At 39.3% G+C, this 15,822-nt stretch overlaps 1 protein-coding gene across 3 annotated transcripts in view; it reads right to left on the bottom strand.

The window, feature by feature from the left end:
- ATG5 (autophagy related 5) overlaps positions 1–15,822 on the bottom strand; it is a 204,562-nt gene that overhangs the window by 116,472 nt on the left and 72,268 nt on the right. For all 3 annotated transcript variants that reach the window (XM_033939707.1, XM_033939709.1, XM_033939708.1), the window contains exon 5: positions 15,342–15,504. In XM_033939707.1, the coding sequence (XP_033795598.1) occupies positions 15,342–15,504 (163 nt within the window). The remainder of the gene's footprint in view (positions 1–15,341; positions 15,505–15,822) is intronic.

Below are 15,822 nucleotides of genomic sequence, written 5' to 3'. Positions count from 1 at the left end.
CATGTTAAAAACAGGATAATGATGAGATATGATATAGCCTGAGGCCCTCCTCTGCCAATGGCCAGCAGTCAAGTGCCAATATGGAAGATATGTTGGACAGTAGCAAGAAGAATCATTGATGGCAGATAGAGAGAGAAGTATAATGATGGGTGATACAAAGGAAAACAAAAAAAAAAGTAAAATGGAACTATAACTAGAGAAATGTAAATGTTTTCTTTCTCCTTTCCAAGTCTGAAAAAGAAACGGGCCTTGGGTTTCATAGAAAAACAAAATCAGCAGATGTACTGGAAGCCACAAGACTGTTGTCACAAATGGTACTTTCTTTTCTTTCTTTGTGGTCATTTACTCTGTTGCTTAGGAAGAACAGAAATTGGTAAGTCTGAACTAAAATCTATAAAAACACTCTGAAAGAGACAGCAGGTTGTACAAAGCTCTCTTAGTTTCACATGATTTTCGTAATTCTCCTTCACAAAAGGACCGTGAAAATAAAATTAGCATCTGAAAGTTTTCAAACCATGTTTTGCAAGATTTTACGTATAATGAGCCAAAATGTTGTGTGATCGTGGCACCGAGGTACACCCCCCACTCTTCAAACCCAGCATGTATCGTATTCCACAAATGCCACTTCTAAAGTGGCCAAACTGCACAAAGCCCTCACAATAACAATGATCAATTTGTCTTCAGTTTTGAAAGATTCAAGTGTTTTCAAAGGCAATGCTCTTCAAAAGACATTGCACACTGCTGCAGAAGAATAGAAAAGAAAGCAGGAAGCAGCTGCCCCTTTCATTCTGACATAAGGAGGAGTAAGCCACATTTTAAAAAAACACACAGATTCCTATATTTTACTTTCTATGAAAAATAAGAATAGCCTTACTGGGTCAGACAAATGGTCCATCAAGCCCAGTAACCCGTTCTCACGGTGGCCAATCCAGGTCCCTAGTACCTGGCCAAAACCCAAGGAGTAGCAACATTCCATACAGAATCTCAAAGAATAGCAAGATTCCGGATACCCAGAGAGTAACAAGATTCTAGAATCCCAAAGAGTAGCAACATTCCATACAGAATCTCAAAGAATAGCAAGATTCCGGATACCCAGAGAATAACAAGATTCTAGAATCCCAAAGAGTAACAACATTCCATACAGAATCTCAAAGAATAGCAAGATTCCAGAATCCCAGAGAGTAGCAACATTCCATACAGAATCTCAAAGAATAGCAAGATTCCGGAAAACCAGCGAGTAACAAGATTCTAGAATCCTAAAAAGTAGCAACATTCCATACAGAATCTCAAAGAATAGCAAGACTCCGGAATCCCAAGAGAGTAGCAACATTCCATACAGAATCTCAAAGAATAGCAAGATTCCAAAATCCCAGAGAGTAACAAGATTCTAGAATCCCAAAGAGTAGCAACATTCCATACAGAATCTCAAAGAATAGCAAGATTCCAGAATCCCAGAGAGTAACAAGATTCTAGAATCCCAAAGAGTAGCAACATTCCATACAGAATCTCAAAGAATAGCAAGATTCCAGAATCCCAGAGAGTAGCAACATTCCATACAGAATCTCAAAGAATAGCAAGATTCCGGATACCCAGAGAATAACAAGATTCTAGAATCCCAAAGAGTAACAACATTCCATACAGAATCTCAAAGAATAGCAAGATTCCAGAATCCCAGAGAGTAGCAACATTCCATACAGAATCTCAAAGAATAGCAAGATTCCGGAAAACCAGCGAGTAACAAGATTCTAGAATCCTAAAAAGTAGCAACATTCCATACAGAATCTCAAAGAATAGCAAGACTCCGGAATCCCAAGAGAGTAGCAACATTCCATACAGAATCTCAAAGAATAGCAAGATTCCAGAATCCCAGAGAGTAACAAGATTCTAGAATCCCAAAGAGTAGCAACATTCCATACAGAATCTCAAAGAATAGCAAGATTCCAGAATCCCAGAGAGTAACAAGATTCTAGAATCCCAAAGAGTAGCAACATTCCATACAGAATCTCAAAGAATAGCAAGATTCCAGAATCCCAGAGAGTAGCAACATTCCATACAGAATCTCAAAGAATAGCAAGATTCCGGAAAACCAGCGAGTAACAAGATTCTAGAATCCTAAAAAGTAGCAACATTCCATACAGAATCTCAAAGAATAGCAAGACTCCGGAATCCCAAGAGAGTAGCAACATTCCATACAGAATCTCAAAGAATAGCAAGATTCCAGAATCCCAGAGAGTAACAAGATTCTAGAATCCCAAAGAGTAGCAACATTCCATACAGAATCTCAAAGAATAGCAAGATTCCAGAATCCCAGAGAGTAGCAACATTCCATACAGAATCTCAAAGAATAGCAAGATTCCGGATACCCAGAGAGTAACAAGATTCTAGAATCCCAAAGAGTAGCAACATTCCATACAGAATCTCAAAGAATAGCAAGATTCCAGAATCCCAGAGAGTAGCAACATTCCATACAGAATCTCAAAGAATAGCAAGATTCCGGAATCCCAGAGAGTAACAAGATTCTAGAATCCCAAAGAGTAGCAACATTCCATACAGAATCTCAAAGAATAGCAAGATTCCAGAATCCCAGAGAGTAGCAACATTCCATACAGAATCTCAAAGACTAGCACGATTCCAGAATCCCAGAGAGTAACAAGATTCTAGAATCCCAAAGAGTAGCAACATTCCATACAGAATCTCAAAGAATAGCAAGATTCCAGAATCCCAGAGAGTAACAAGATTCTAGAATCCCAAAGAGTAGCAACATTCCATACAGAATCTCAAAGAATAGCAAGATTCCAGAATCTCAGAGAGTAGCAGCATTCCATACAGAATCTCAAAGAATAGCAAGATTCCGGATACCCAGAGAGTAACAAGATTCTAGAATCCTAAAAAGTAGCAACATTCCATACAGAATCTCAAAGAATAGCAAGACTCCGGAATCCCAGAGAGTAGCAACATTCCATACAGAATCTCAAAGAATAGCAAGATTCCAGAATCCCAGAGAGAAACAAGATTCTAGAACCCCAAAGAGTAGCAACATTCCATACAGAATCTCAAAGAATAGCAAGATTCCAGAATCTCAGAGAGTAGCAGCATTCCATACAGAATCTCAAAGAATAGCAAGATTCCGGATACCCAGAGAGTAACAAGATTCTAGAATCCTAAAAAGTAGCAACATTCCATACAGAATCTCAAAGAATAGCAAGACTCCGGAATCCCAAAGAGTAGCAACATTCCATACAGAATCTCAAAGAATAGCAAGATTCCAGAATCCCAGAGAGTAACAAGATTCTAGAACCCCAAAGAGTAGCAACATTCCATACAGAATCTCAAAGAATAGCAAGATTCCAGAATCTCAGAGAGTAGCAGCATTCCATACAGAATCTCAAAGAATAGCAAGATTCCGGATACCCAGAGAGTAACAAGATTCTAGAATCCTAAAAAGTAGCAACATTCCATACAGAATCTCAAAGAATAGCAAGACTCCGGAATCCCAGAGAGTAGCAACATTCCATACAGAATCTCAAAGAATAGCAAGATTCCAGAATCCCAGAGAGTAACAAGATTCTAGAACCCCAAAGAGTAGCAACATTCCATACAGAATCTCAAAGAATAGCAAGATTCCAGAATCCCAGAGAGTAGCAACATTCCATACAGAATCTCAAAGAATAGCAAGATTCCGGAAAACCAGCGAGTAACAAGATTCTAGAATCCTAAAAAGTAGCAACATTCCATACAGAATCTCAAAGAATAGCAAGACTCCGGAATCCCAAGAGAGTAGCAACATTCCATACAGAATCTCAAAGAATAGCAAGATTCCAGAATCCCAGAGAGTAACAAGATTCTAGAATCCCAAAGAGTAGCAACATTCCATACAGAATCTCAAAGAATAGCAAGATTCCAGAATCCCAGAGAGTAACAAGATTCTAGAATCCCAAAGAGTAGCAACATTCCATACAGAATCTCAAAGAATAGCAAGATTCCAGAATCCCAGAGAGTAGCAACATTCCATACAGAATCTTAAAGAATAGCAAGATTCCGGATACCCAGAGAGTAACAAGATTCTAGAATCCCAAAGAGTAGCAACATTCCATACAGAATCTCAAAGAATAGCAAGATTCCAGAATCCCAGAGAGTAGCAACATTCCATACAGAATCTCAAAGAATAGCAAGATTCCGGAATCCCAGAGAGTAGCAACATTCCATACAGAATCTCAAAGACTAGCACGATTCCAGAATCCCAGAGAGTAACAAGATTCTAGAATCCCAAAGAGTAGCAACATTCCATACAGAATCTCAAAGAATAGCAAGATTCCAGAATCCCAGAGAGTAACAAGATTCTAGAATCCCAAAGAGTAGCAACATTCCATACAGAATCTCAAAGAATAGCAAGATTCCAGAATCTCAGAGAGTAGCAGCATTCCATACAGAATCTCAAAGAATAGCAAGATTCCGGATACCCAGAGAGTAACAAGATTCTAGAATCCTAAAAAGTAGCAACATTCCATACAGAATCTCAAAGAATAGCAAGACTCCGGAATCCCAGAGAGTAGCAACATTCCATACAGAATCTCAAAGAATAGCAAGACTCCGGAATCCCAGAGAGTAGCAACATTCCATACAGAATCTCAAAGAATAGCAAGATTCCAGAATCCCAGAGAGTAACAAGATTCTAGAACCCCAAAGAGTAGCAACATTCCATACAGAATCTCAAAGAATAGCAAGATTCCAGAATCTCAAAGAGTAGCAGCATTCCATACAGAATCTCAAAGAATAGCAAGATTCCGGATACCCAGAGAGTAACAAGATTCTAGAATCCTAAAAAGTAGCAACATTCCATACAGAATCTCAAAGAATAGCAAGACTCCGGAATCCCAGAGAGTAGCAACATTCCATACAGAATCTCAAAGAATAGCAAGATTCCAGAATCCCAGAGAGTAACAAGATTCTAGAACCCCAAAGAGTAGCAACATTCCATACAGAATCTCAAAGAATAGCAAGATTCCAGAATCTCAGAGAGTAGCAGCATTCCATACAGAATCTCAAAGAATAGCAAGATTCCGGATACCCAGAGAATAACAAGATTCTAGAATCCTAAAAAGTAGCAACATTCCATACAGAATCTCAAAGAATAGCAAGACTCCGGAATCCCAGAGAGTAGCAACATTCCATACAGAATCTCAAAGAATAGCAAGATTCCAGAATCCCAGAGAGTAACAAGATTCTAGAACCCCAAAGAGTAGCAACATTCCATACAGAATCTCAAAGAATAGCAAGATTCCAGAATCTCAGAGAGTAGCAGCATTCCATACAGAATCTCAAAGAATAGCAAGATTCCGGATACCCAGAGAGTAACAAGATTCTAGAATCCTAAAAAGTAGCAACATTCCATACAGAATCTCAAAGAATAGCAAGACTCCGGAATCCCAGAGAGTAGCAACATTCCATACAGAATCTCAAAGAATAGCAAGATTCCAGAATCCCAGAGAGTAACAAGATTCTAGAACCCCAAAGAGTAGCAACATTCCATACAGAATCTCAAAGAATAGCAAGATTCCAGAATCTCAGAGAGTAGCAGCATTCCATACAGAATCTCAAAGAATAGCAAGATTCCGGATACCCAGAGAGTAACAAGATTCTAGAATCCTAAAAAGTAGCAACATTCCATACAGAATCTCAAAGAATAGCAAGATTCCAGAATCCCAGAGAGTAACAAGATTCTAGAATCCCAAAGAGTAGCAACATTCCATACAGAATCTCAAAGAATAGCAAGATTCCGGATACCCAGAGAATAACAAGATTCTAGAATCCCAAAGAGTAACAACATTCCATACAGAATCTCAAAGAATAGCAAGATTCCAGAATCCCAGAGAGTAGCAACATTCCATACAGAATCTCAAAGAATAGCAAGATTCCGGAAAACCAGCGAGTAACAAGATTCTAGAATCCTAAAAAGTAGCAACATTCCATACAGAATCTCAAAGAATAGCAAGATTCCAGAATCCCAGAGAGTAGCAACATTCCATACAGAATCTCAAAGAATAGCAAGATTCCGGATACCCAGAGAGTAACAAGATTCTAGAATCCCAAAGAGTAGCAACATTCCATACAGAATCTCAAAGAATAGCAAGATTCCAGAATCCCAGAGAGTAACAAGATTCTAGAATCCCAAAGAGTAGCAACATTCCATACAGAATCTCAAAGAATAGCAAGATTCCAGAATCCCAGAGAGTAGCAACATTCCATACAGAATCTCAAAGAATAGCAAGATTCCGGAAAACCAGCGAGTAACAAGATTCTAGAATCCTAAAAAGTAGCAACATTCCATACAGAATCTCAAAGAATAGCAAGGCTCCGGAATCCCAAGAGAGTAGCAACATTCCATACAGAATCTCAAAAAATAGCAAGATTCCAGAATCCCAGAGAGTAACAAGATTCTAGAATCCCAAAGAGTAGCAACATTCCATACAGAATCTCAAAGAATAGCAAGATTCCAGAATCCCAGAGAGTAGCAACATTCCATACAGAATCTCAAAGAATAGCAAGATTCCGGATACCCAGAGAGTAACAAGATTCTAGAATCCCAAAGAGTAGCAACATTCCATACAGAATCTCAAAGAATAGCAAGATTCCAGAATCCCAGAGAGTAGCAACATTCCATACAGAATCTCAAAGAACAGCAAGATTCCGGAATCCCAGAGAGTAGCAACATTCCATACAGAATCTCAAAGACTAGCACGATTCCAGAATCCCAGAGAGTAACAAGATTCTAGAATCCCAAAGAGTAGCAACATTCCATACAGAATCTCAAAGAATAGCAAGATTCCAGAATCCCAGAGAGTAACAAGATTCTAGAATCCCAAAGAGTAGCAACATTCCATACAGAATCTCAAAGAATAGCAAGATTCCAGAATCTCAGAGAGTAGCAGCATTCCATACAGAATCTCAAAGAATAGCAAGATTCTGGATACCCAGAGAGTAACAAGATTCTAGAATCCTAAAAAGTAGCAACATTCCATACAGAATCTCAAAGAATAGCAAGACTCCGGAATCCCAGAGAGTAGCAACATTCCATACAGAATCTCAAAGAATAGCAAGATTCCAGAATCCCAGAGAGAAACAAGATTCTAGAACCCCAAAGAGTAGCAACATTCCATACAGAATCTCAAAGAATAGCAAGATTCCAGAATCTCAGAGAGTAGCAGCATTCCATACAGAATCTCAAAGAATAGCAAGATTCCGGATACCCAGAGAGTAACAAGATTCTAGAATCCTAAAAAGTAGCAACATTCCATACAGAATCTCAAAGAATAGCAAGATTCCAGAATCCGAGAGAGTAACAAGATTCTAGAACCCCAAAGAGTAGCAACATTCCATACAGAATCTCAAAGAATAGCAAGATTCCAGAATCCCAGAGAGTAGCAACATTCCATACAGAATCTCAAAGAATAGCAAGATTCCGGAAAACCAGCGAGTAACAAGATTCTAGAATCCTAAAAAGTAGCAACATTCCATACAGAATCTCAAAGAATAGCAAGACTCCGGAATCCCAAGAGAGTAGCAACATTCCATACAGAATCTCAAAGAATAGCAAGATTCCAGAATCCCAGAGAGTAACAAGATTCTAGAATCCCAAAGAGTAGCAACATTCCATACAGAATCTCAAAGAATAGCAAGATTCCAGAATCCCAGAGAGTAACAAGATTCTAGAATCCCAAAGAGTAGCAACATTCCATACAGAATCTCAAAGAATAGCAAGATTCCAGAATCCCAGAGAGTAGCAACATTCCATACAGAATCTCAAAGAATAGCAAGATTCCGGATACCCAGAGTGTAACAAGATTCTAGAATCCCAAAGAGTAGCAACATTCCATACAGAATCTCAAAGAATAGCAAGATTCCAGAATCCCAGAGAGTAACAAGATTCTAGAACCCCAAAGAGTAGCAACATTCCATACAGAATCTCAAAGAATAGCAAGATTCCAGAATCCCAGAGAGTAGCAACATTCCATACAGAATCTCAAAGAATAGCAAGATTCCGGAAAACCAGCGAGTAACAAGATTCTAGAATCCTAAAAAGTAGCAACATTCCATACAGAATCTCAAAGAATAGCAAGACTCCGGAATCCCAAGAGAGTAGCAACATTCCATACAGAATCTCAAAGAATAGCAAGATTCCAGAATCCCAGAGAGTAACAAGATTCTAGAATCCCAAAGAGTAGCAACATTCCATACAGAATCTCAAAGAATAGCAAGATTCCAGAATCCCAGAGAGTAACAAGATTCTAGAATCCCAAAGAGTAGCAACATTCCATACAGAATCTCAAAGAATAGCAAGATTCCAGAATCCCAGAGAGTAGCAACATTCCATACAGAATCTCAAAGAATAGCAAGATTCCGGATACCCAGAGAGTAACAAGATTCTAGAATCCCAAAGAGTAGCAACATTCCATACAGAATCTCAAAGAATAGCAAGATTCCAGAATCCCAGAGAGTAGCAACATTCCATACAGAATCTCAAAGAATAGCAAGATTCCGGAATCCCAGAGAGTAGCAACATTCCATACAGAATCTCAAAGACTAGCACGATTCCAGAATCCCAGAGAGTAACAAGATTCTAGAATCCCAAAGAGTAGCAACATTCCATACAGAATCTCAAAGAATAGCAAGATTCCAGAATCCCAGAGAGTAACAAGATTCTAGAATCCCAAAGAGTAGCAACATTCCATACAGAATCTCAAAGAATAGCAAGATTCCAGAATCTCAGAGAGTAGCAGCATTCCATACAGAATCTCAAAGAATAGCAAGATTCCGGATACCCAGAGAGTAACAAGATTCTAGAATCCTAAAAAGTAGCAACATTCCATACAGAATCTCAAAGAATAGCAAGACTCCGGAATCCCAGAGAGTAGCAACATTCCATACAGAATCTCAAAGAATAGCAAGATTCCAGAATCCCAGAGAGTAACAAGATTCTAGAACCCCAAAGAGTAGCAACATTCCATACAGAATCTCAAAGAATAGCAAGATTCCAGAATCTCAGAGAGTAGCAGCATTCCATACAGAATCTCAAAGAATAGCAAGATTCCGGATACCCAGAGAGTAACAAGATTCTAGAATCCTAAAAAGTAGCAACATTCCATACAGAATCTCAAAGAATAGCAAGACTCCGGAATCCCAGAGAGTAGCAACATTCCATACAGAATCTCAAAGAATAGCAAGATTCCAGAATCCCAGAGAGTAACAAGATTCTAGAACCCCAAAGAGTAGCAACATTCCATACAGAATCTCAAAGAATAGCAAGATTCCAGAATCTCAGAGAGTAGCAGCATTCCATACAGAATCTCAAAGAATAGCAAGATTCCGGATACCCAGAGAGTAACAAGATTCTAGAATCCTAAAAAGTAGCAACATTCCATACAGAATCTCAAAGAATAGCAAGACTCCGGAATCCCAGAGAGTAGCAACATTCCATACAGAATCTCAAAGAATAGCAAGATTCCAGAATCCCAGAGAGTAACAAGATTCTAGAATCCCAAAGAGTAGCAACATTCCATACAGAATCTCAAAGAATAGCAAGATTCCAGAATCCCAGAGAGTAACAAGATTCTAGAATCCCAAAGAGTAGCAACATTCCATACAGAATCTCAAAGAATAGCAAGATTCCAGAATCCCAGAGAGTAGCAACATTCCATACAGAATTTCAAAGAATAGCAAGATTCCGGAAACCCAGCGAGTAACAAGATTCTAGAATCCTAAAAAGTAGCAACATTCCATACAGAATCTCAAAGAATAGCAAGATTCCGGAATCCCAGAGAGTAGCAACATTCCATACAGAATCTCAAAGAATAGCAAGATTCTGGATACCCAGAGAGTAACAAGATTCTAGAATCCCAAAGAGTAGCAACATTCCATACAGAATCTCAAAGAATAGCAAGATTCCAGAATCCCAGAGAGTAGCAACATTCCATACAGAATCTCAAAGAATAGCAAGATTCCGGATACTCAGAGAGAAACAAGATTCTAGAATCCCAAAGAGTAGCAACATTCCATACAGAATCTCAAAGAATAGCAAGATTCCAGAATCCCAGAGAGTAGCAACATTCCATACAGAATCTCAAAGAATAGCAAGATTCCGGAAAACCAGCGAGTAACAAGATTCTAGAATCCTAAAAAGTAGCAACATTCCATACTGAATCTCAAAGAATAGCAAGATTCCGGAATCCCAGAGAGTAGCAACATTCCATACAGAATCTCAAAGAATAGCAAGATTCCAGAATCCCAGAGAGTAACAAGATTCTAGAATCCCAAAGAGTAGCAACATTCCATACAGAATCTCAAAGAATAGCAAGATTCCAGAATCCCAGAGAGTAACAAGATTCTAGAATCCCAACGAGTAGCAACATTCCATACAGAATCTCAAAGAATAGCAAGATTCCTGAATCCCAGAGAGTAGCAACATTCCATACAGAATCTCAAAGAATAGCAAGATTCCGGAAACCCAGCAAGTAACAAGATTCTAGAATCCTAAAAAGTAGCAACATTCCATACAGAATCTCAAAGAATAGCAAGATTCCGGAATCCCAGAAAGTAGCAACATTCCATACAGAATCTCAAAAAATAGCAAGATTCCGGAATCCCAGAGAGTAGCAACATTCCATACAGAATCTCAAAGAATAGCAAGATTCCAGAATCCCAGAGAGTAACAAGATTCTAGAATCCCAAAGAGTAGCAACATTCCATACAGAATCTCAAAGAATAGCAAGATTCCAGAATCCCAGAGAGTAGCAATATTCCATACAGAATCTCAAAGAATAGCAAGATTCCGGAAACCCAGCGAGTAACAAGATTCTAGAATCCTAAAAAGTAGCAACATTCCATACAGAATCTCAAAGAATAGCAAGATTCCGGAATCCCAGAGAGTAGCAACATTCCATACAGAATCTCAAAGAATAGCAAGATTCCGGATACCCAGAGAGTAACAAGATTCTAGAATCCCAAAGAGTAGCAACATTCCATACAGAATCTCAAAGAATAGCAAGATTCCGGATACCCAGAGAGAAACAAGATTCTAGAATCCCAAAGAGTAGCAACATTCCATGCTACCGATCCAGGGCAAGCAGTGGCTTCCCCCATGTCTCAACTACTCAGTGAAAAATGAACATAGATATACTATGACAAATACATACATCAAATTCCATCAACACCCAAACTTCAGGAGGCTCCTATTCATATACAACCCTAGAGACAGCATTAGGAGCTGATGCAAATCCAGACACGGATTCTACAAGCATCATCTTCCAAGACAAGTTGGTTAGGATTATTTTTGACTTTTTGAACTGTTTATATGAATTATTCAAATTCCGTATCACATGCAATGATTGGTTGGCGAGACCTAAAGTGAGGCTAAACACCTCATGTAGTCTTTGAGCATATATCAGACAACCACTAATTCATATTTATATTGAAAGCATCATTAACACATAACACGAGGGCTTTATTATATTAGTTTGCATTTGCCAATTTCCCTTCATGTGTGGATACAAATTACACTTACATAGTAACATAGTAGATGATGGCAGATAAAGACCCGAATGGTCCATCTAGTCTGCCCAACTTGATTCAATCTAAAAATTCGTAGTGTTTTTTTTTTTCTTCTTCTTACCCATTTCTGGGCAAGAATCCAAAGCTCTGCCTGGTACTGTTCTTAGGTTCCAACTCCTGAAGTCTCCGACAAAGCTCACTCCAGCCCATCTACACCCTCCCAGCCATTGATGCCCTCCGCAGCCCATCCTCCCCCAAACAGCCATATACAGACACAGACCGTGCAAGTCTGCCCAGTCCTGGCCTTAGTTCTTCAATATTTACTATTATTTTCTGATTCAAAATCCTCTGCGTTCATCCCACTCTTTTTTGAACTCTGTCACCGTTTTCCTCTCCACCACCTCTCTCGGGAACGTATTCCAGGCATCCACCACCCTCTCCATAAAGAAGAATTTCCTTACATTGCTCTTGAGTCTACCACCCCTCAACCTCAAATTATGTCCTTGGCTTATTCTGAACTAAGAAATAGATGTTAGTTAAATGAGAGGAAAAAGGGTCTCAGAAACCTGCTCCAATTAGGGACCCTATAAAATCTCTCATGAACATTAGAAACTACCACCTCATATGTGAGTGTGCTACTTAAATCAATAAACTAATTAAGGGCTCCTTTTATCAAGCTGCGATAGCGGTTTTAGCGTGCGCTTAGCGCGCTAGACCTTAACGCCAGCATTGAGCTGGCGTTCGTTCTAGCCGTGTGGCGCACGCTAAAATCCTGCGTGCGCTAAAAACGCTATCACAGCTTAGTAAAAGGAGCCCTAAGTGTTGTGTGTTTCTAATAAATCACTGTTTTTTCTTTTTTTATACTTTATCTCAATCTCTTTTTTAAAGTTTCTTTTCTTATAGAATTTTTCATCAATATGTCTCATTTCTTCACTATTGAAATATTCTAATATCAACAACCATAAATTGAATAACCATAAATCTCAAATTCTCAAACCAGCCATTAATTGTAGTCTGTAAAGCTAAATAGTGCCTGGAAGAAGCATTAGTGAGTGGATTATTTTAGCTGCATTTGTGACGCCTCAGTCCTTGGGCATTCCCCGGACAAAGCTGAAACGGCTCCGCCAGGAGTGGACTGATATTCAAGATACGTTCACAGGCACTATTTAGCTTTACAGTCTACAATTAATGACTGTTTTGAGAATTTGAGATTTATGGTTATTGATATTAGAATAGTTCAATATTTCAAAACTCTAATTAGCATATAGTTTACACTTATAGTAGGGCAAACCTCACCAAACAATATTTACTAAATAAAAGAGACTATACAAAAAGCAACACGTACATCAGATACCAGAGCTATCCATATGCGTGGCGATGAAGGAACACAGATCTTCAATTTTGTCATGTTTGATTATTTCAGGTGACAATCCTATGTGCCGGGTTTAACAGTCCATATTGCACAGCCATTCATTTCGGCTGAAGATGGACTTCTGCTTTTTCTTGCTTTTGCAGACAGAAATCTTGTAAAATTAGGAGCTCTTGTCTATTCACCGCCATCAAAGATTGCTCACGGGCAGCAATCAGGATAGCTTGCACATGGAAATATCGAAGAAGCTATACTACAACTTCCATAGCTTCACCATCTTCTTTCACTTGCCAGATGGGATCCAACTTCTAGGGCTAGAGAGAAGGTGAGTCCCAACAAAATGGGTAATGTCTGCTTCAAACAGCCACCTGTGTTCACTCCTTCTACACCCTTAAGCAAACACAAGACTCATATTTCTGCTGCAGTTATATTCTCTCGAAGAACGCAGAGAAAGGGGTGACATGATAGAGACATTCAAATATCTTACGGGCCGTATTGAGGTGGAGGAAGATATCTTCTTCCTTATGGGTCCCACGGCAACCAGAGGGCATCGGCTCAAACTCAAGGGTGGGAGATTTCATGGTGACATCAGGAAATACTTCTTCACCGAAAGAGTGGTTGATTGATGGAATGGTCTTCCACGTCAAGTAGTTGAGGCCAGTAACGCACTCGACTTTAAGGGACGATGAGATAAACATGTAGGTTCGCTTCGGGGAAATGCTTAAAAAAGAGAGTTCTTGTTGAGGAAGGGTTCTTGGAGTGGGTTCGCTCCGGGAAATTCTCAGAGGGAGGGTTCTTGTTGAGGGAGGGTTCTTCGAGTGGGCAGACTTGTTGGGCCAACGGCCCTTTTCTGCCATCATACTCTATGTTTCTATGACTACTGTTAACCAGATCCTCAAAATCATTAAGCTGAATTATTACACTTTAAACTGAGTTTGCCAATCCCATTTCTCTAATTTAAAGACTGCCTCTTCTGATCTCTTCATTCTACTGAATGCCTCAAGCTGTTGCTTCATCATAACCTTAATCGCCAGTAGTTCTGCCATCATGGTGCCCAAGGACAGCTGTTTCTAGCTAAACACTAACTTCTCTGGAAGTGGGTCAGCCTATGCCTTTTTAGGTCTGATGTTAAAGTGCATGCCAAGTTAGCCTTGTTGCCCCCCCCCCCATCTGTCACCATCACCACCTGAGATTTACAGCAATTCTGGCAAATCATGGGCAATATAAAGAAGCTTAAGGGGAGTTCAAGCACAGACCAATAAGCTCACGCAGCCATCTTGTTTGCCTTTCAGTCCACACTCCCCGTTTCCTAATTCTTGAATATTTCTACAACCAAGAAAAGTGTAGAGAATATCATATATCAGTCTCTCTCAAACCTTTTTAGCTCTGGAACACTATACAGAGCAAATGTTTCTCGTGGCACACTAAACCCAGCAAATTTTTTTCGTAGCACATTATAACTGAAATTATAAAATTGGAAAACCAACAAAAATTAACTTTGAGAGTTATTTATTTAAAGTTCTTTAAGCTATGTATGGGTAATTGCAACAACGGTGAAACTAAAGTAGATAGAATAGAATTCCTAATCAATGCAATGGATGTGCTTGTTCTTGAGTGCAAACTAACTCAAAATGCAACGCGATAGTTGACAAGTAAACACGCATTTAATCATCCACCATCTGCAGGCATTCTCTTTTTTTTTCAATTTAATTTCTGTCAGAGCTGAAAATCCAAGTTCACAAAGATATGAAGATCCAGATGGTAACAAAGCCTTGATTGCTTTGTTGCTCAAGTTAGGTTACCTACTGCATAAAAAAAATAAAATGACTTGCCATCAGTTTTCAAGGACCAATCACATCAAAGAATGATGCTTGTCTGGGCGGTTCTATCCTTATGCACACAGACGCTCATAACATTGACAGACTCTTGTATATACGATGTACATGTCATCTATTCTAGTGTATATTTACAGTATGAAGGGAATTTTTTTAAATTAAAGTAAAATTCTGGAATCTCTTCACACACCACTGTGCCTTGACACACAGTTTGAGAGACACTGTTGTACATTAATGAAACAAAGTCAACATTAATGCACTTTTAATTGTAATATTTTTAGACAGTAGAAAGTGGTAGAAATCTGGAACGCTCTTCCAGAGGCTGTTATAGGGGAAAGCACCGTTCAGAGATTCAAGAAAAGGTTAGATAAGTTCCTGCTGGACCAGAACATACGCAGGTAAGGCTAGTCTCAGTTAGGGCACTGGTCTTTGACCTAAGGGCCGCCGAATGAGCGGACTGCTGGGCACGATGGACCACTGGTCTGACCCAGCAGCGGCAAATCTTATGTTCTTAAACTTGCAAATCTATGAAAATAAATACAATAATTTATTATAAACCAACAAATGAAATAAAAGAATGATGCTAGACTTACCATTCTGTAAACCCATCCAGAGCTGCTTGTGATCTTTCTTCTGCATCTCATTTATCACTTGGCCTTTATGTTTTAAAGCATCAGCTTCTTTCACACAAGACATGAAATGAGCTTCAATTACGTCTTTGGAGGGACAATGAAGGAGGTCTCTCTCTGGGAAATTCTAAATAAAATGAAAGGAGAACAAAGTTACTTACCAGTAAGATGTTCTCTGAGGACAGCAGGACTTGAATCTTCAAATACCGGCCCAGAGCAGGAAGCTGCATCCAGCAACTTTTCCCAGGCTTTGGTAGGTTCGCCATGCATGGGCACCACAGTTTCTACTTGCTGCTGACAAACAGACCTCCGTTGTCCACTAATACCTTGGGGAATACCATACCTTGGGGAAATGAGAGGGTTGGGAGAATTGTCTTGCTATCCTCAGAGCACACGTAATACAGGTTAAGGAACTTTGTTTTCCACAAGGACATTCAGGACCATG

Source organism: Geotrypetes seraphini, chromosome 3 (genome assembly GCF_902459505.1).
Source record: "Geotrypetes seraphini chromosome 3, aGeoSer1.1, whole genome shotgun sequence".
NCBI lineage: Eukaryota > Metazoa > Chordata > Amphibia > Gymnophiona > Dermophiidae > Geotrypetes > Geotrypetes seraphini.
Note: the sequence above shows the minus strand (reverse complement) of the source record. Positions and strands in the feature narration are given on the sequence as shown.